The following is a 20,926-nucleotide window of genomic DNA, read 5'->3' as shown; positions in this document are numbered from 1 at the left end:
GGCTAGCTGGTTTGTTGCTGTCCCAAGGTGGTCTACCAGCTAATATCCAGCAAATTACTAGCTTAAACCAGCTAGAATCCAGCTACTGTGTTCCCAAACACAACTAGCAGCTTAAATTAGATTAATATTTTCATATTTATTTGTCTTAGAATTAGATTATTTTGATTAGATTATTTTACAATACTTCATTTAAATAAAAGATTGTAAACCTAACAGTTATTAGTTGAAATTACCTATATTTCTAGCATGAATGGCTTGGTTGTGTTATTTAAAAAAAAAACAAAAAAAAACATTTGAAATTAAAGTTTTGCGTATTATACATGTATATAATTTATTAATTTATAATTATTTAAATATACACATTTCATTCAAAATTTGCTGGTCAGTAAGACTTTTATTAAAAAAAAAAAAAACTTTTATTTAACATAGACTGGGAAAAAAGCATCACAGGAATAAAACACTACAGTTTTTTTTTTATTATTATTATTATTTCACAATATTACTGTTTTTATTGTATTTTTATCAGATAAATACAGCCTAGTGTAGTGTATGTGTTCAAAGTGACTAAAACAGCAAAACACGCTGGTGTTATGTGATGTGCAGCATATTTTGCTCATGTATGTGGTGTTTGCTAGTTAAAGGGTTACTCCACCCCAAAATGAAAACTTTGTCATTAATCACTTACCCCCATGTTGTTCCAAACCCTTAAAAGCACAGTTTGTCTTCAGAACACAATTTAAGATATTTTGGATGAAAACCTGGAGGATTGAGACTGTCCCATAGACTGCCAAGTAAATAACAGTATCAAGGTCAGTGATGGGAATAACGGCGTTATAAATAACGGCGTTACTAACGGCATTACTTTTTCCAGTAACGAGTAATCTAATTGATTACTCTTCTCATCTTAATAACGCCGTTACCGTTACTGCCAAAAAATGCGGCGCGTTACTATAACTGATGATGAAGCTGTTTTTTTTTTTCATCAGACCAACTAGATCTCTGAGCGAGAGGCAAATACTTTTTTTTACTGTTCTTCCTTGGTTAGTGGGCAGAGCACGAGACAAGCGCATAAATGCTGACGATTGGCTGAGGTAGAGTAAAATTTCATTGTAAGCCAATCAGAGGTAGAGTTGGGCGGGTTTTCGAAAGCACGCATAGTAGTGTTGGGAATTCGGCTCTTTTGACTCAGCTCACTGAAAAGAGCCGGCTCTTTGGCTCACAAACGGCTCTTTAAATGACTTTGACTATAATATTTCAATTTTTATTACATAATTATTTAATTTCTATAGGCTAAATTTGAAAAAATAGAGTTGGCTCTTCAGATATGCGAGCCAGCTCCCGAAGTTCAACTAAAAAAGCCGGCTCTGGCTTATTCGCGAATCGCGAACGACTCATCAAAAGCTCATTCGCGAACGAGTCGATCCATCATCACTAACGCTCATTCGCGAACGACCCATCATCGGACAGGACAGGACACACAACGAACAACACAAGCCAGTCAGTCAACGAGAGACAGGTATGGCGACGAGCCCAAATAATCCAAAAGTAGCCTTCTCTAAATGGAAGTATATACATTACTTTTTCCTTCAAGAAATTAAAGAAACAATAAAAGGAAATATCAAAAGTTCCCAAAAATCTATCGTGTTATTTGCATTGATCCACTATATAAACATAATATCTACATACATGCCATTTGATTGGAGGCTAGTCTCACTTTGTCCCACAGCAACTTTTTTTTTTAGATGTGTGTACAATGTTTCATGTTTCTGTTAATAATGTATTGTATTAAGTGTCCATTTCATTATAATATTCAGATTTATCATAAATAATTGAACATGCACATGTATTTTAAGTTCCTTTAAAGAGGGGTAGAGGTGGGGTCACGTTTGAGCATTTAAAATTTAATTTTACTTGAAAGTAACGCAATAGTTACTTTCTTAAGTAACTAGTTACTTTAAAAATTTGTAACTGAGTTACTAATTTAGTTACTTTTTGGAAGAAGTAACTAGTAACTGTAACTAATTACTTTTTAAAAGTAACTTGCCCAACACTGATCAAGGTCCATAAAAGGTATGAAAAGTCGTTGTCAGAGTACTCCATCTGCCTTCAGATGTGCAATATGTATTATATGAAGCAACGCAAACACTTTTTGTTAGCGAAGAAAACAAAAATAACGACTTTATTCAATAATTCCTTTGTCAACGGTCTCCTCTATGTCACTCCATATGACCGTGCTGCGTACGCTCTTCTGTGTCCTCCGCCCCACAAGGATGCGCTGTTTTATTTCAAATCAAAGCTAAATACACGTAGAAACAGTACATCCGTGTGGTGCATATACAGAGGAGAGCGTTGACAAAGGAATTATTGAATAAAGTCATTATTTTTGTTTTCTTCGCTTACAAAATGTGTTCCGGAGTATTCTGATGATGACTTTTCATACTTTTAATGGACCTTGCTACTGTTATTTACTTGGCAGTCTATGGGACTGTCTCAAGCCTCCAGGTTTTCATCCAAAATATCTTAAATTATGTTCCAAAGACGAACTGAGCTTTTATGGGTTTGGAAGGACATGGGGGTAACGTAGACTAACCATGTTCTGTACACTTTTTGCTAGCTGTCTTTCCTCCTAAGCTGAAGTTTTGAAGTATTTCGTCCATTTTCAAGCGTGGTGAGCGCACCTAGCAAACTAACTCAAATCTTACTGAAACAACGGATTGGTCTCTGTTTAGATCGGCGGTGAAAGAGAGAAACATAAGGATGACACAGATATATAGTTTATGTACGACCTGTAATGAATTATTCTGCAGTCGGCGCTAAAACGTCACCTATACGAAACATTGTTGTGTACGGAACATGGTTAGTCTATGTTAAGTGATTAATGACAAAGTTTTCATTTTGGGGTGGAGTATCCTTTAAGACCATCTGTGTTTATAATGTAGACATAGGTCATATTTTAGGAGCCATTTGTGTAGAAATCCAGATAATTCTATAGGGTTTAGTAACATCTAATTCACAAAGCTGTTTTTCTCTCAATGAGTAGGCAGTTAGAATAACACAAAGCATCTCTTAGCGTCAGTTTCTGTCTCTTACCGTGCGTCACCGCAGAGGTGTGTATGCGTGCATTGAAGCTTCTTTTGCTGACAGCGAAGCCGTGTGTGTGGTCTGTTCACTCAGATGATGAGGTAACGGTGGGGAAGTTCTATGCCACTTTCCTGATACAGGACTACTTTAGGAAATTCAAGAAACGCAAAGAGGAAGGCCTGGTGGGCGTTCACCCAGCACAGAACAACACCGCCGTCGCCCTGCAGGTAAGCAAAACGTACTTGAAGATTGAAATTGGTTGATTCTTTAGAGTGTATTAATAAGTTGTATGTTATTTTAATGTCATAATGTTGTTGAATTTGGATTTGCGAGCTTATGTTTACAGTTCTCTAAAGTCATGACACATAAATAAATAAAATATTTTGTTTTTTTTTTGTCTTTTTTATTATTATACATTACACATGCTCCTAAATGGCATGTGCATACATACTGTAATTGCTGTAATTTGGTCATTTAAAATTTTGATCAAGTGTGCTTTTTCATGTTATGTATTAGTCAAACATAAATCACTGCCAGTGCAAACACCCTGAATAATAATAAATAAAAATACTAAATAATCTGTATTTCCTTTGCATGAGACTTTCTTTAGCTCAACTGTATCTCTCTGTTTCTGGATGCACTAATGTGTTTTTTAGATTGAATATGGATCCCTACAATGTGATAATGGTGATCTGTAAATGTATTTCTGTCTGTTATACATGTGGTACAAGTGTTTGTATTTGTTTGCCATCACTTCACAGTTCTAATTCATTTATTATTGTTTTAAGATGTTTTGTTGGTCTCCATCCTCATAAATCAAACACCACTGTGTTTGATTTCTCTGCGAACATAATCTTTGTTTAGAGGTTTTTAGTGTGTTTTGAGTGTAGCCAACCAAAGAAATGTTTCACAATTTTGAAATGTTTTAGACGTTTAAAATTTCTAAATAGCATATGTGGCTAATTAATTTTTTTTTTTAGAAAGTCACAGTAAAGGCCAGAATCTCATTTAAAGAGTATTAGTAGGAGTCTATAATTAAGGAAGTGCTTTCGTATGTTTTTCCTCTTTGTCTACTGTGATTGTTGTCATCTTTCATGAATTTGTCCTGTCTGGAACTGTCTTCGTCAAGCCTGTTTGTGTCAATGTGTCTCGTATACTGCCCTCTGGTGGCATGTGTGTGTGAGGGTCCATTCAATATGTCGCTGCTGTTCAAGGGTTTTCCATTGAAGAGCAGTTCCTTAGCTATCTTGTCATCACGGTTACAGGCTGGCCTTCGTACGCTGCATGACATTGGGCCAGAAATCCGCCGTGCGATATCATGTGACCTGCAGGATGATGAGCTAGTAGACTTTATGCCAGAGGAGGACGAAGAAATTTATAGGGTAAATTACTCACCTTTTATGACCCCTTTCTCCTTTTAAAATCGATTTGTACCTTATTGTCTTACTTTAACTGCCTCGTACAAATAAAAAGCTGTTTTTAATGATACCGATACCTTAAGGGAGTTGCGATAAATTGTTCGCCATCCCTGAAGGTCGTACACACTTAGATTAAGACCTTGAATTAGGATAAATTCACCAAGCTGACAATCTAAAAGGCTGACATTAGATACTTTATTGAAGATTAGGCAATAGGTGCATCTGTATTGCAGGTTTGTAGTAATAACGTTAGCCTTAGCGTAGCATATCTAAACCAGTGTAATCCACTGTTATCTACATTTCTCTTGATTTCAGATTCAGTTCAGATTTAATCAGTTCATGAAATTCACTCACACCATACGCCATTTTACCTCCTTTTCAACTTCTTTTTCCCATGAGATCATTAAAAATGGTGATCAGGTGACTTGGCATTGGATAAATGGTCAAAGATGCCATATTTAATGCTTCGCAAAGGTTGTGCGGGATAAATTTTCAGAGTTTTTTGAAAGCAAAAGGGTATTTTGTATTTGTTGCACCAGCTAAAGGACAGTATTACCACTGCTGCCTGTATGTCTGTCGCTTAAGGGCCGTTCACACCAAGTATGATAAAATTTTAACTCACGGAGAAGTCCACATTATGGCTATAATGATAACAATATTGAGGAATAAAACCACTGACAGCCAACTAGAATCCACTTTCGAATCTGCATTTAAAGCATCTTGCGGCAAAATTGCAGTACACAGTTATAATAAACAGAACGTTATTGTCTGTTGGTGTGGATAATATTTATCTTTATAGTTCTTGGTGTGAACAGGCCTTTAGGCCTTATTTAATTTGCGCAAACTTAAATATGGTGTCGACCCTGACTAAAGTCCATTATGTATTTCTATAAATTTACAAATACAAGTATTTCTTCACAGCGGAATGGGGGACTTTTTGGCAACCACATTAACCATGTAAATGGTGATACCCGAAGAAGCTCCGGCCACCAGACAAACGCCACACAGCGCCCCCTGCAGGTACAGCCGCCCCCACATTATGCCCACATGGAGCAGCCTGTGGGGCGCCTGGGTCGTGCCAACATTATGGCGCAGCAAAACCATCATCGCCACCACCACCACCATCATCATCATCACAACTCCTACAACAAGTCGCCCAAGTCTACCAACATCAACCTCAACAACGCCAATGTGTCAAGTCTACCCAACGGAGGACACAATCGTTACTATGAGCATATGCCCGCTAACGGTTACCCGGGATCTTACTATGGAGAATATGACAAGCCCAGGACCCCACATGGTCAAAGGTGAATTCATTTTTTGTTCATCCAGAATCTTGCTCTTATTATTTTAAAATATGTATTTCTATTTATTCAATGATTTGATCATGCTTGCAGATTACGGTGTAATCTCACGAATGTCCCCGACTTCTTAAACCAATTCCTTCATTCCATTTGATTGATTAGAATTGCTTTAGGAATGATGAAAAACAAGGTCTAAGGAACTTCTTAAGCATCTGTCTTCTTTAGCAGTGACTTTTTAAACTCTGCATTCATTTGCATTTATGGTTTTAGATTATTATTGATCCACATTATCATCAGCTTTAAGGTGAGGTCACATTTACCAATTTTCACTGGCGAAATCCAGACATTTTTATTGCAATAGGTGTTGAACGCTGGTCCTGCAAATTAGCAGTGGAAATTTATTTAACTGTGGCTCCTGTTAGAGCTAGGCTTCATACATTACTATACTATTGACTATAGACAACTGATTGAACTCAAAATTTGGCCAAAATGTTGCTAATGTGACCATACCTCTAGATCATTAGATTTAAATTACTTTCTTTTTTGGCATTTATCCACCTTTGAATCAAACCATTTAGCCCTTGTCTCACACATTGTCCTCCTCTCACCTAATGTACGTTGGTTCATTATCTGACCTTGGTGATACCATGTTTTCTTCAAGGTGTTTTCACAAACCAATCTTATAAGAATACATAACTATATCATGAGGTGCCGACTCCATTTGAATTTATATCGTTTTTTAAATGGAAATTTATGTCTTTAAAAAAAAAAATGGTCTTGAAGGGATTTAAGCAGATTGTACAACAGAGTAAAATAGTTCCCAAAAGTGTAAAATAGTTACATATTTTCCATGAGAGTGAGCTGCTTTACGCATTTGGTGCAGACACATGTCTGTTTAACATTATTGGGAAGTTTTAACAAGATAAACAAGTAATATTGCCAACCTTGACATTGATCACCAAGATAAAGACTTACCTCGCTTCTCTTCACTTAAAAGAGGCCATTTCTGGGTGAAGGATTTCAAAAACATTGACAAGATTAATGAGGCTTGATATGGTCATCTGAGCCAAATTTAGCTAAGATTAGACAACATTTGTGTGATTTGCAAAAACTTTTGTCAGATTGACCCAAGGACTTTGGGCTTATGGTGGCACAGGTTTTGGGAGACATTTATATTCAGAGTGTCCATGGTCGGTTTTTACCAACTTCAAAAAGTGAAGCCAAACTTTTCATGTTTTTGGTGCTTGTCAAACCACATGAGTAAAAACACATGAGGGTGGGCCATGTGGTGTTTTTCAGTCCGGCTTTATTAAAGCAAAACAGCCTCACATATATAAAAATGCTGTATATATCATGTATATACTGTATGATATATGTGTCCATCCATTCCCTTGCCCTATTCCACTGCTTTTCTCCACCTTTCTTTCTTTCCTTCCTAACCGAAATGCTTTCTCTTAACCATCTCTCTGCTCTCTGGAACAGAAGGCGCTACTATGAGACGTATATTAGGTATGTTACATTAGGTATTATATGTTCATATAGCAGGTACTAATGCTTGTGGAGAAAAAGACCGTGATTGATAAGCACAACTGTGTTCGGTGGGTAAAAGCGTTGCGATTTCCACCTCGGCCCTTTCCCATATGGTGCTTTAAGTTGACTTAACATGTGTGCAAAGGACAGAGAGTGCTATTTGGAACAGGGCCTTATACACACACACAGAGTTTATAGGAACATCTAGTAAAGCATTGACAAATCAGGATGCGTCTTTGAGTCTCTGTGTGTTGTGATTGGGTGATGAAGGGAAAGAGGAGGGGCTTGCTGCATGCAACTTTTTTCTCAGTATAACATAGTACAGAGTATTTCTTTCACAGCTTCATTTTTGTTTATGTCATTTAAAGTATTTACTGTAAGGTCTATGCTTTACAGTCACTAAAGAAGTCTAGACTCAATGCAAGGGAATTTTCAACCAGAATATCTTTAAGCTGAGACTCGATTTTTTAAAGACTGTAGAGCTATTTAGTAAAGACTATGTGCAGAAGCTTCAAAGGCTATGCCACTTCTGACAGCTGTCTTGATAAATGTTGCTTGTCTTCTAATGAGGTCTATCCACATCACTGCACTCTGGAGCCGTACAGGGTAGTACTGCATGGTAGTGCATGGTTATTCACTGATGTTTTGACCACAATTTAACAGCCTCTCACTGACCTCCTGACCTTCATACAGATCGCAGGACAATGACAGAAGGCGACCCACTATACGCCGCGAAGAGGAGTACGAAGAAGATCATTACACTGGAGAGTACTACAGTGGAGATGAGTTTTACGAAGATGACAGCATGCTGTCGGGCGACAGGTAGCACTATTGTAGCCCATTTCAAGTCAATCAAATTGACAGAAATTAATTCAAGGGTAATTACTGTATACTTCATGCAGGTACCCAAACAGTGACCAGGAGTACGAGACACCACGGGGTTACCATCATCCTGACAGCTGCTATGAGGATGACGAGCAGCCCCTTTATCATGATTCACATAGGTCACCAAAGAGAAGACTGCTTCCTCCAACACCGCAAGGCAAGTCTCAGGGTTCCTTTCTTTAAATGTAGAAATAGACCCTCTGTTTTATGGTTTCGTTTTGTTCAGATATTAATAACCCTCATTTACAGGTAATCGGAGACCATCGTTTAATTTCGAGTGTCTGCGCAGACAGAGCAGTCAGGATGATCTTCCTCACCAGCGTACTGCTCTTCCATTACATCTCATGCAACACCAGGTAATTTATAATATATCTAAAAGTATATTTTAAATACAACATTAAATATACAGATAAAAAAAATAATGAAACAATATTTATTAAAATATATACTTTTTCTTTTCTATTTAATTAAAATTGTGTGTGTGTGTGTCTATATATATATATTTATATATATATATATATATATATATATATATATATATATATATATATATATATATATATATATTAAACTTTAAATATATTTACAAATATCATTTAAAATATATGCATTTGTTATGTTTAAATAACCAATTTTAAATATAATTGACTAATAAATGTCTATATATTAGAAAAATATACTTTATGTACGTTATATATATATATATATATATATATATATATATATATATATATATATATATATATATATATATCGACACATGTGTATTATATTTAGAGTTCTGTCTTTATTTCTTACTTTATTTCTTACTTTTCTTACAGTCACTTCTTACTATGACTGTCTTGATTAATTTCTTTAATCCATGTTTACTTCATTTTCATGACAGTGTTTTAATTTCATTTGTTAACATTTACAGATAATATTTTATAAATAAAAGAGAATACAAAATAGTATGCAAGAAATTCACTGATATCAACTAATGAAATATTATATTTTTTTATTACGACATATATACGATATGTATATACTAATACTGTGTATTAAAACAAAAGATTTCTTTTGTCCCCACACTTGTTGGTCCAGGTGATGGCAGTAGCGGGTCTCGACTCCAGCAGGGCTCACAGGCTTTCACCGACTCAATCTACAAGATCATGGGCATCACCTCCTCCCACTCCTGCAAGTAAAGACCGGACGCCGTACTACACACCGCTTATCCGCGTGGACCGTCCTCTGAGGGACAGCGCCCACAGCAGTCACTCATCCATCAGGAAAAGCTCGTGGTATACAGACGACCCCGAGTACCAGAGGAACTACTCACCCGTTCACCTGCAGGTCCCACCCGAGTATAGAAACCAGTACCACCAAAAGAGAGGCAGCGCTACCAGCCTGGTGGAGGCAGTGAGTCTGAGACCTCCTATTTCCATTTACAAGATCTACGCAATCAAAAATTGTGAAAATTTGTATCTTACTAATTAGTATTAGTAACTTATGTTTTTTTGCATTTGAACTAGGGCTGCATATTTTGTTGACAATTCTGTTGACGATTATCAGGATATATATATATATATATATATATATATATATATATATATATATATATATATATATATATATATATATAATAAACATAAAAGATGTATTTTCTTAATAATCACTAATATAATTCATGGAAAGTTGGCAAAATGTAAATGTTTATATGAAAGATTGCAGAAATGAGTACATTACCTGTCTATCTTTTTTTCAATGCATGAATTTGAAATGATAATAATAATAATAATAATGATATAATATACAATAAAAGAAGTCACGGTAGCAAAATTGTGCAAAACATGACAAATGAAATAGTATTTACCAAAATAAAGAGTTTAGTAATAAGAGCTAAATATTTGCTTACTTACTTATTTACTTATTTTACAGGCATTGTAGCAAAGTAGATTCAAATGCAAAAAATGTCTAGTACATCTTATTAAAAAAGTTTCTAGTTTCCAGATAAAATGTTTTCTTCAGACAGTGACAGTATGTCATTGAAGACCGAATTAGATTATTATGTTGACAGAACCAAACAATTTTCTCCTCTTTTCTTGAGCAGGTCTTGATATCAGAAGGACTGGGTCGATATGCCAAGGATCCAAAGTTTGTGGCCGCCACGAAGCACGAGATCGCAGATGCGTGCGAGATGACCATCGACGAAATGGAGAGCGCCGCCAGCCATCTACTGAACGGCGGCATTACGCAGGGTGTCAACGGCGTCGCTGTCTTTCCTATAATGAGCCACAGAGACTACGAGCTGCAAGATGTCTCCGCTAGCTACAGTGATGAGGAACCAGAACTCGAACCCCGACCGCAGTATGAGGAGGACCTGGCAGATGAAATGATATGCATTACCACTTTATAGCACTTGATAAGCGGCTACTGCTGTTCCTCAGAAACTGATCAGCAAAACAAACAAATCGAAATATAGTATATTTACTGGCTTACTACCTAAAGAAGTGCCTTTACAGCAGAGCAGACAGGCACCAGAAGAACGGACGCATTGCTGCCGCTTGCTCACTTCCTGCTCACACAGGAATTTGGCAGTCACGGCACCAGGGAGGAGCTTAGAACTCTGGAGGTAAACTTTAATTGGCTGCTTGTACCGTCACTGCAGGAAATGGACCAATGAGCAGTGAGGGGAGGTACCCGGGGTGGGGGGTGGCAGGCTGTTTCCACGGTGATGACAATCAAACGAATGTCATTACCTCAGTCACTTTATTAAGGGTTTTGCATATCAAGCACGTTGCAAGCTCAATGCAAGCTAAGTACGGCATATCCCTCAACAAAGGCTTTAGTTTCGACGCGCCCCGTATTTTAGTACCGTTTAAGGCAAAGTGCATATTTTAGAGAACAAACGCTAATTCTACAACACTGGTTTACAATAAGGATATCATGCAGCTTGATGGATTTTGAGAGGATTTCAGCATTTGTGTTGAATGCACTAGCAGACAGGTTATTTTTTTAATTTAGGATAGCCTGTTTGATATTTCATAATATGCTGTAAATGACTTGTAATATATAAAGGTAAAGAAAACTTTGTAAAGAGACATATATTTTGTAATTGTGTACTGTACAAAAAAAAAAAGAAAAGCAGCAATATTAATCCTAATTGATGTTATTGCATTTCAAAAAAAGACTAAATTCGGTGTTATTTTAATAGGTACTGTACTTTATTATTAAATACTTTGCCTTTATTCTTTTCTCATATGCATTCTTACTTGTTTGTGAAAACCATAGAACAAAAAAAAAGCCAATTTTCTATGAAGTTGAGTGTGTGACACACCCGCACAAGATATGCAAGTTGTTTTCTCAATGTCCGTTTTCATAAGCGGAACCGACGTAGTGTTCTTTTCAAATTGACGGCATGTAGTATGGGTCATGAGCGCTGACCCCCTTTAAGAGGATTTTAGTAGGGCTTACAGAATCATGTCTTAATCGCACTCTTGTGTGTGTATATTGAACGAGTCCGTCGAATAGGACATCTCGTTTTAAGGGTTCGTGTTTCGTGCATATTTTGTGCTGGGGTGGTGCACTGGAAGGTGCAATGGTAAATGCTTTTTGCATTAACAATGCTGCTTTATTAGTCTGCAATTAAACTATAAGACCCTCACTAGGAACATGCTGCCACTTTGAAAAGCCTGCTGCCACTGGCTGATCTAGGAATAACCCACTACTGCAAGGGTTTCAGATTAGCAAATCATTTCCACTAATGTATTTAGGTGTTTTGAATACTGAAATCTTCCTTAAGTTTTATAATGATGATAATTATGATGGTGAAATGTGATGGTGGGGGAGTTTTGGGTTGCTTGAAGTGCATGTTCACATCATGAATCCCTAAAGGAAACAGTTCAGGCAAAAATGAAAATCCTGTCTTTATTCACTCACCTTCAAATTGTTTTGTTCTCAACTGAAAATGTTGTGTTCTGGAAGTTAAAACTCATTCATTTTCTCCATAGGGAAATAGATTTTTAATGATAACTTATAAATCTTTAACGACAGTCCTGAGCCATAAGGTTGTTAATCGATAATCCATAATCGATACACTATGCTGTCGAGATATATATATATATATATATATATATATATATATATATATATATATATATATATATATATATATATATATATATATATATATATATATATATATGCATATTTTGCAAGAAACTCACATACAGTTTCTATAGATATAACAGACTAGTAAATAGTAATATATATTTCTCCATTGTTTTTAATTCAATTGTCTTTTGCAGTGTTTCATGGAATACTTTTTCTTTGAATAAAGGTTTGTAATGTGCAACCTCAGCTGGTTGATTTGATTCGTGGATTATAATGCTTTAATGAAACTTTAAAGGAATCTTTATGGGGGGACAAATTGTTCTAGAACCAACATAAAACATAAAGTGGGCCACTAAAGCGATCTATAGAAAAATATATTTTTTATAATTTTCATGCTCAAAAGTTATTATATTGCAATCCTCTATTTAAAACAGTAGAATAAGATAAAAATTTTACACATAAAAATGCAATGAAAGTCTTTGACTAAAAGCATCTTCCAGATGCATTAATGTCATGTAATAGTAAACATATGCTAACTGTACATTGCAACTTAGAGTTATAATTAATGCATATACACAGATACAAATACGACTTTATGTTTTAATACTTATGCTTGAGGTAGGACAGAGCAGGCTTAATCCACTCTGGTTTTTATGCTGCATTACGTCTTTACACAGAATTTTGAGCAGGCACAGAGCAAATGGCATAAAATGCCTGAAATAAAAATACTGTACTGGGTAAAAAAATAAACAAAACACTTGGACAGTTCATTAAGAAGTAGTAAGAATTTGCATTTGAAAGTTAAGGGTGAGCAAATAATGACACAATTTTCATTTTTGGGTGCACTATCCCTTTAAGCAGGACAAGAAACTAGTTAAGCAATACTGCCCCCCCCCCCCTTTTATTTTTTTTATTTTACTCTTTCGTTTGTTCTTTCTTTTCACCTCTCACTTCAGCTCTGGCTTCTGGAAATACCTCTTTTAGTGCAGGGGAAACATATCAACATTTGAAGCGTCCTTTTTGTTGTGTATTGGTTTTTTTTGCCTATAAAGTGTTGTAAATCCATCCTTAGGCCTCAACAAGGTATACAATTCAATTGACCTTTTGACATTTTTGACAAAGTAATGGGCAAAAAAAATAAAAGTTGGACTGCAAAGGCCACTGCCTTGAAGTGTAAAGCTTCAGTAAAGTTTAAATAAAGGGAAACGTGGGGCTGGTTGAAATTCTTGTGCTTGAGTGTTATTGATCTCTTGTGTTTTGGAAGAGTACTGTGCTTTTCAGTCAACCGAATACTGTCATGAAACACTGCGTCTGCACATCTGAAAGGGCTCTCTGAAATGATCCGTGCGAAAAAAAAAAAAAAAAAAAAAAAAGATGTTGTGTTCTGGTCTTCATGTCAGTTATACTTATATCTTGTAAACGGACCAATGCACATTCTTGGCACATTGTACTATTCGTAGCAATTACTGGTAAGGACAATAAAATATGCATTATTTATATAATAAACAAAAGAAAAAACTTTTTCAAAAAAAAAAAAAAAAAACTAAAGACTTAACTTTTACCTCGTGTCAGGGACTCCTGAAAAGAAAGAATAAAATTTGGTTTCTTAATATACCAATGGGATTTTACTATTAGCACATTGCTGTTCGTCTTTGCACAAATTACTGTAATGTGCAATTTGTTTTCCCCTGTTTTCTATTCATATTTTGTGTATCAAGATGGGCGAATTTTGTACTTTTTTCTGTGACTGTGCGTACAGTTTAGTGATAATATATTTGTCATTTACATTTCACCTTTCAGTGCTGGGACAAAAAGAAGGAAGGAAAAAAAGGTGCACTCCTCTGTATCGTTAACGTTGATTTGTTGACAAAAAAAAAAAAAAAAAAAAACCTTCAAAAAAGTATTATACAAGTTTTCAGAGCCACATCTGTTGATTATCACATTTACATCTAGAGTTGTTGCTACTACTATTATACTTTTTCTTATTAATGCTGTAAGGAAACATAAGTTTCTAGTGTAACATATGTACAGAAGTAATGGAACGATGCGTGGTGATGTTCTCCATTTGAAAGTCTTTATCTTTGCTCTGTTATGGTTTCTATTTCATGAAGAAAAATAAAAAGGGGTTTTCTTCGTAGCAGATGACTTATAATATCCCTCTAGGTTTTGTATTGATACCTTTTTTTTTTTTTTTTTTTTTTCTATTTATTTTGGCCTGGACTTGATTTGAATCAATACTGAAATTTTATTTTCTAATGATTAATACAGAATAAACTTATGGATAAACAAACAACTGTGTCACTTCTTTGTACAAGAACATGGAACTGCAATTCAGAACATGATAATATGATAACACTTCTGTAGCCACAGAAAGACATTAATAATAGCTAATGAACAAGTTTCTCAGTAGATCAGTAGGTCAAGGCATCTTTAATTGGAAGGAAATATGAAAGGTTTAATCTGATTATATTGCAAGATTCATCTGGGGCTCTGGGATCAGATGATATAGCATTTAAAGTCTCCAATGCTCACCAAAACTGCATTTAATTGACCAAATATACAGTAAAACCTTCAATGTTGTGAAATATTATTACAATTTGAAATAACTGCTTTCTGTTTAAATATATTGTGAAATGTAATTTATTCCTGGGATGCAGAGCTAAATTTTCAGCATTCATTTGTCTGACTCTTCAGAATTAATTCTACTATGCAGATTTGCTCAAGAAACACCAAATTCGGTGTCTCTACTGTCACTTTTGATCAATTTAATGCACTAGAAGTATAGTACAGTATGAAGTTGGTATACAACCTAAAATTTGACAAAACTAAGAGCTGGGAAAATTTGTCGGGGAAAAAACAATGACCAAAAAAAATAAATAAAAAAATACATCTTTCCTTCAGGAAGGTACAATATACACATTTTTATCATCACATGGTGTCTAGAATGAAAATCTTCCTCTCCCAAACACCAAGTGGTTCTGAATAGCTTTAGCAAGTAGTGAATCCCAGATGTGATGTGAATGAAATGCTATTAGCCTTAAAAAAACGACAAGCCACATATCAACTCAACTTCAATAGGAAACACACACATGAAAGAAATAGCATCAGCATATCCATCAGACCATCTCACTTTTAGCAGAAAAGCACATTAATGATGCTCTAACATGACCGTAGTGAAATATGAAGTCAGTCTGGGCTGATTTTGTTGTTCATTGGTGACACAACAGTCTGAGCTTCAGAAGCATCGTCCTCTGAAGGCCAAGGGTCCCTTCCACACATCAGAAGTAGTACTGCAAACTTCTGGAACTAGAAACAAAGGTCATCATTCTCAAACAGCCAACCTTTACTGCATTGTATTAATTTATTCTACATTAGACACTAAAGGGACTTAGTAATGGTAAAAAAAAAAAAAAAGAGATTGGAGGAAAAATTGTAATGCTTCTCCATTCGAATTTTGTGCTCCTCGAGAAACTATTATAATTTTTCCTCCCATCTCATATTTTTTCTTATCATTTTTTTTTTTTTTTTTTTTTTTTTTTTTTTTGTGATGTCAATTCAGGCTTGATGTTTATTCTGTTAAACTAGGCAAATTCATACTGATCCACATGAATCATTGCTTGTTTCACTCACCTGTTTGTTCATGTATATGTAGATCAGGGGGTTGTAAACAGTGCTGCTCTTGGCCATGTATATGGGTACCACCTTCACCAGCACAGGTAACTGGACATCAGGGTTGAAGACGACCATTAGAGCCAGAGCAGCATACGGCAGCCAGCTCACGAGGAACGCCAACACCATCATCACCACCATCCACGCCACCTTAGACTCCGCCCTCGCAGCTACACAGCCACCGACCTTAGCTACCTGTCAGCGGAAATATTCTTTCATTGCTCCGGGTTTGTGTTCACGGTGTGTGTGTGTGCACTTTGGGTGGGTTAAATGCAGAGCACCAATTCTGAGTATGGGCCACCATACTTGGCTGTATGTCACGTCACTTTCACTTTTTATCACTTTTAAACATGAATTTTTTTTTAACCATGTTTATTAATTATACAAGCGAGTTTTATAGCAGACAAATAAGCAGACATTTTATTACTAAAACTTGTTATACACTATCAATACAATAATACAATACTATTCATACTAATAATAAAAAATCTAATTACTGATAAGTGTGCTGACTAAAGTATAACGTTGTTTTTGTTTTTTGTTTTAAATGAAGAAAAAGTAATTTTGTGTAAATATGTGGCAACAATAGTATCAAAATACAATACACCGATGTTACATGTAAGGCAAAATACCTTAAAGGAACAGTTCACCCCAAATTTTTTGTTTCTTTATCAGAACAAATTTAGAGAAATTTAGCATGGCATCACTTATTCACTAATGGATTCTCTGCAGTGAATGGGTACCACAACAATGAGAGTCAAAAACAGCTGATATTATGGATAGAACACTTACATTTTATCCAGAAGCAATGGTTTTCAAATTAAAATTATGTCTTGATGTATTTGTTTCCTACAGACATTCAGCTTTCCACTTCACAAGACATTAATTGACGGACTGGAGTCGTGTGGATGTTTTTATCAGCCGTTTGACTCTCATTCTGACGGCACCCATTCACTGCAGATGATCAAATGCTGAGCAAGTGATTTAATGTTACATTTCTCCAAATCTGTTCTGATGAAGAAACAAACTCATCCAGGCTACATCTTGCATGGCCTAATTAAGGGTGAGTAATTTTTTAGCAAATTTACATTTCATTTTTTATTCAAATCATGCTTCTCACAAGGGACGAACACTATGTTTTTATGAAATGTAACACAATAAAAAATACAATATTATGATTAAGAATGTATTGAAGTAAAAGTAAACATTTGCCAAAATAAAAATAGGCAGGTTGCAACTTATTTTACAGTATGTGTACTTACCTAAGAATATACTGGTAATATAAGGTAACTACATGGTGTAGGGTTAGGTTTAGTGGTAGGTTCAGGGTTAGTACCTAGTTACTGTAATTACTATAATAAGTACATACTGTAGTATGTGCATGAGAAACATGACTGTAAAATTAAGTGCTATACCAATAGGCCCTCTCTGATAAATTACAGGTAGGCCTGAGTAATGCTTCATAAATGCCCACCACTGCAACTACATTTCAATGGCTCAGAAACATAACCTAAAAACAAGAAAGTAAACCAAAACAATGTCCTACTTGTCTTAGCGTGTAGAGCAGCCATGAATACGACACCACAATGATGACGAATGGCACAGCAAAACAGAGTGAGAAGTAACAGATGATGTAAGACACATTTCTGAGATCTCGACTCTGCCAGTCGGGTCCGCAGGATGTGCCGACTCCCTCCAGCTGGTAGCTCCCCCAGCCAAAGAGAGGCGGCGTATTCCAGATCAGAGACCAGAGCCAGGAGAACGCCAGTCCTCCAGCGGCGTGCTTGGTCTGGAATGTGATGGTACCCAGAGGCTTGCACACTACGAACAGCCGTTCCACAGCAATCAGAGCCACTGTGCACAGCGCTGTTATACCTGTGTAGAGTTAAGTTAGAGTTCACTCTTCTCTTATTTTAAGGGTAAACAGAAAGAATACTTTGGATAATATATATATATATATATATATATATATATATATATATATATATATATATATAATTTATTTATTTTTTCTAGATAACAACAGACTGATATATTCACAAATCTTTTGAGCAGGCTCTTTTTAGTGAATAAAAAAAAATAAATCACAATCACATTACTCTTCTTTTTATTGAATCAAAAATAAATAAAGAGATAAAGAATTAACTACAGTGTAATCAGTGCAGTCCGATTCACAATCAAATTAATTTTATGAATCAGATCTCTTAATGAATCATTCAAGAAGATCGCAAGGTAAGGTTGAAACCTTTTATGTCAGGCGGTCAAGCAAGCTGGTTTGCAAAACGTTAAATCGGTTCGCGATTCAGTCTGAATCAGGCCCTAAACATTGATTTGTTTGGAGCTGTTTATGTAGTAAAATACTGTTTTAGAACACATAAAACAAAACAAAAAATTGCTGAATTAAGTCAATACTTACAAAAACATACATTGAAACAAAACCCTCAATAATCACCTTGTAAGTACAACAGGGTCATCCTTGCCTTAGCCAGCACTAATGATCTGACTAAATCAGGAATATGAATTTGAACATTTGAATATGAATGTTTTCAATCTTTTTTCTTTTTTTTTCAGTGTCTGGAAGCCCAGCAGAGGTGCAGTTTACATACAGTCCTAAGTCATTATTTGGATTGGAATGAACCCAGAACAAACTTACCAAATAATGCAACACAAAATCCCTCCAGTACACATCCGACCCGTCCTGTAATGTAGTAGCCCACTGCATTGGTCACCACAGATGGCACACTTCCTGTTAACGTGATGCCCAAGTCGGCAACGGCAAGGTTGACCAGGGCAAAATTCAGCGGCTGCCGCAGCTGTTTGTGCCGAAGGGTAACGACTATCACTGTAGTGTTCAACACGACAGCTGTGATGGAGAACACGGCCATGAGGAGAGACAGAGTGATGAATCCTGCCCAGGGCAGGGGCACCCTTGCACCAGGGTCATCGTGGATAGACGAGTCATTCTGGAATTCTGGGAAAGAGGCCATCTCCTCAAGCCTTAACTAAAACTACAGATAAAAACAGTTCCTCGGAAACGTTTCGTTTACTGTGGATTTGGTAGTTTTCCAATCAGTCTCAAGCCATCTTCTCTGCTGTCTGCTGTGTCTCTCAGGGTCATCAGACAAGCACCTTCTGTCTGCATCTTCAAGTCGACAAACACACAAAAAAAGGGTTCTTATTCAGATTAGGTGCTGTAAGAAGAAAAGTCCAGAAGATCCGGACTTAAGACACAATAAGTCCTTCTGGGTGTGATCACTGATCCAGCTCTTCACTTGATTGCAGAAGAATGACTTGAATGACTGAAGTCAGAAGTTTGGAATTATTACGATTTTTAATGTTTTTGAAAAGAAGTTTCTTCTGCTCACCAAGAATGCATTTATTTGATAAGAAAAAACAGTAAATATTTCTAGAATTTAAAATAATGGCTCTTGATTTGAAAATAATGTAAGCACAAACTGTGCATGCTAAACAGAGAAATTTTGCTAGCAAGAGCCAGCAGCAAATCGTGGGTCACAAAACATGCAGAGAAAGTTTTCTAATTTTGCTGTCACCATACAGTACAAGCACAACTTATTTTTCGTAAATGCTATGAATTTTTCCATTTCCCTCATTGCTAATTATAATTAGATACATATTTATTGCAATAAGGTAACATGGATTTATGATTTTGAACATATTTATTTTTAGTTTAAATAGAATTTTTACGAATTTTAGATTTTTAGAACAGCAAAGTCTAAGCTTTGAAATGAATGGCAAAAGTAACATAATTGACTTAATTTCACCCTGTGTCAATGCATTAAGTTATTATAGTATATTATTGTTGTAAAGACGCTCCCAGCGTCTGTATCCATTCATAAAGGTGTGTGAATGCCTGCTGTGTTTATTATAAGAGATTTTGTAAGAGGTTCTATGATTAGCTGTGCATTGTGTCTCTCAGCACCTTCAGTGCCAGATGTCACATTTGCCCAGTACTATATTTGACCCTCTAAGAGATTTAACTTTCATTAAGACGAGACAGAGATTACTGTGTATTTGGTGTCCTCCATTAAAATAGACATGAGTGAACTCAAGAACAGACTAACCGGATTTGCTTCAAGAGTTGTTAAAACTAATGCATCTGTCTCCCGAAAGAATACTTATAATTACTTAATCTTATTGTTGTCTTTGTCATTCTGACCCTATAAGACCCTATAAGCACAGGTCACCGGTGAACAAAGACTTCTATTTCTGGATGTGCATCTATAGCTCCATTGGACATACTGTCAGGGATTACAATTTAAAATGTTTTCTATTTAAATATAGCCTATTTTAAAATGGAATTTATTCCTGTGATGCAAAGCTGAATTGTCAGCATCATTACTCCAGTCTTCAGTGTCACTTGATCCTTCAGAAATTATTCTTACATGCTGCATTTGATTCTCAGGGAATATTTTATTATCAATATTGAAATCAATTGTGCTGCTTCACGGTTTGGTGGAAGCTATGCTATAAATGTCATCGTAGAGTGTAGTAGCAGCATTGCAGTAGGACGGTATGGCAAGTGTTCTTCAGTTTCAGTCACTGCTGAGTCTGTAATGTATGATGCATTTACCAGCTAATCATGACTGCACAGAGACGCAGACCGTGCTCAGACAGATCCATCAGAGCCCGTAACACACTCACACACAGATGCACCTCATCATTTATGTGCTTGTGGTAATTAGAGGAACAAAAAATAATGAGAATGAGAAAATAGCAATTAACTCCTGGATGCCATTGTTAAGCATCAGGCTCAACGGGTCAGTGCTGTAGAAGTGACTGGTCATAAATCTCATTCACTTACTTTTTTTGACTACTTTCTGCTCTTTTATGGCATCTTTTGACGAGGAGCAGCTATCTGCATCTGGCTGACTTATTCTATACATCAACATATTTTGCTGTATTCATTAAAGGAATAGTTCACACAAA

At 35.9% G+C, this 20,926-nt stretch overlaps 2 protein-coding genes across 13 annotated transcripts in view; one reads left to right on the top strand and one right to left on the bottom strand.

Moving 5' to 3' along the window:
* The window catches only part of LOC113055476 (voltage-dependent L-type calcium channel subunit alpha-1D-like), an 82,371-nt gene extending 70,070 nt beyond the window's left edge, over window positions 1–12,301 (top strand). For 5 of the 12 annotated variants that reach the window (XM_026221822.1, XM_026221819.1, XM_026221816.1 and 2 more), the window contains 9 exons: window positions 3,175–3,308; window positions 4,347–4,463; window positions 5,421–5,806; window positions 7,286–7,312; window positions 8,027–8,155; window positions 8,236–8,375; window positions 8,468–8,574; window positions 9,302–9,616; window positions 10,308–12,301. In XM_026221822.1, coding sequence (XP_026077607.1) covers window positions 3,175–3,308; window positions 4,347–4,463; window positions 5,421–5,806; window positions 7,286–7,312; window positions 8,027–8,155; window positions 8,236–8,375; window positions 8,468–8,574; window positions 9,302–9,616; window positions 10,308–10,613 — 1,661 coding nt within the window. In that variant the 3' untranslated portion in view covers window positions 10,614–12,301. The remainder of the gene's footprint in view (window positions 1–3,174; window positions 3,309–4,346; window positions 4,464–5,420; window positions 5,807–7,285; window positions 7,313–8,026; window positions 8,156–8,235; window positions 8,376–8,467; window positions 8,575–9,301; window positions 9,617–10,307) is intronic. The other 7 variants (XM_026221823.1, XM_026221817.1, XM_026221821.1 and 4 more) reach the window with 3 other exon arrangements.
* Window positions 12,302–13,211: 910 nt separating this feature from the next.
* LOC113055477 (parapinopsin-like) lies at window positions 13,212–18,966 on the bottom strand. Its single transcript, XM_026221824.1, has 4 exons — window positions 18,633–18,966; window positions 17,526–17,854; window positions 15,941–16,174; window positions 13,212–15,616 (listed from the first exon to the last, which is right to left on the bottom strand). Exons 1-4 carry the CDS (start codon window positions 18,964–18,966, stop codon window positions 15,497–15,499), a joined length of 1,017 nt encoding a protein of 338 aa, XP_026077609.1. The 3' UTR covers window positions 13,212–15,496.
* Window positions 18,967–20,926: the final 1,960 nt, after the last annotated feature.

This window comes from Carassius auratus, chromosome 36 (assembly GCF_003368295.1).
Source record: "Carassius auratus strain Wakin chromosome 36, ASM336829v1, whole genome shotgun sequence".
Taxonomy (NCBI): Eukaryota; Metazoa; Chordata; class Actinopteri; order Cypriniformes; family Cyprinidae; genus Carassius; species Carassius auratus.
Note: the sequence above shows the minus strand (reverse complement) of the source record. Positions and strands in the feature narration are given on the sequence as shown.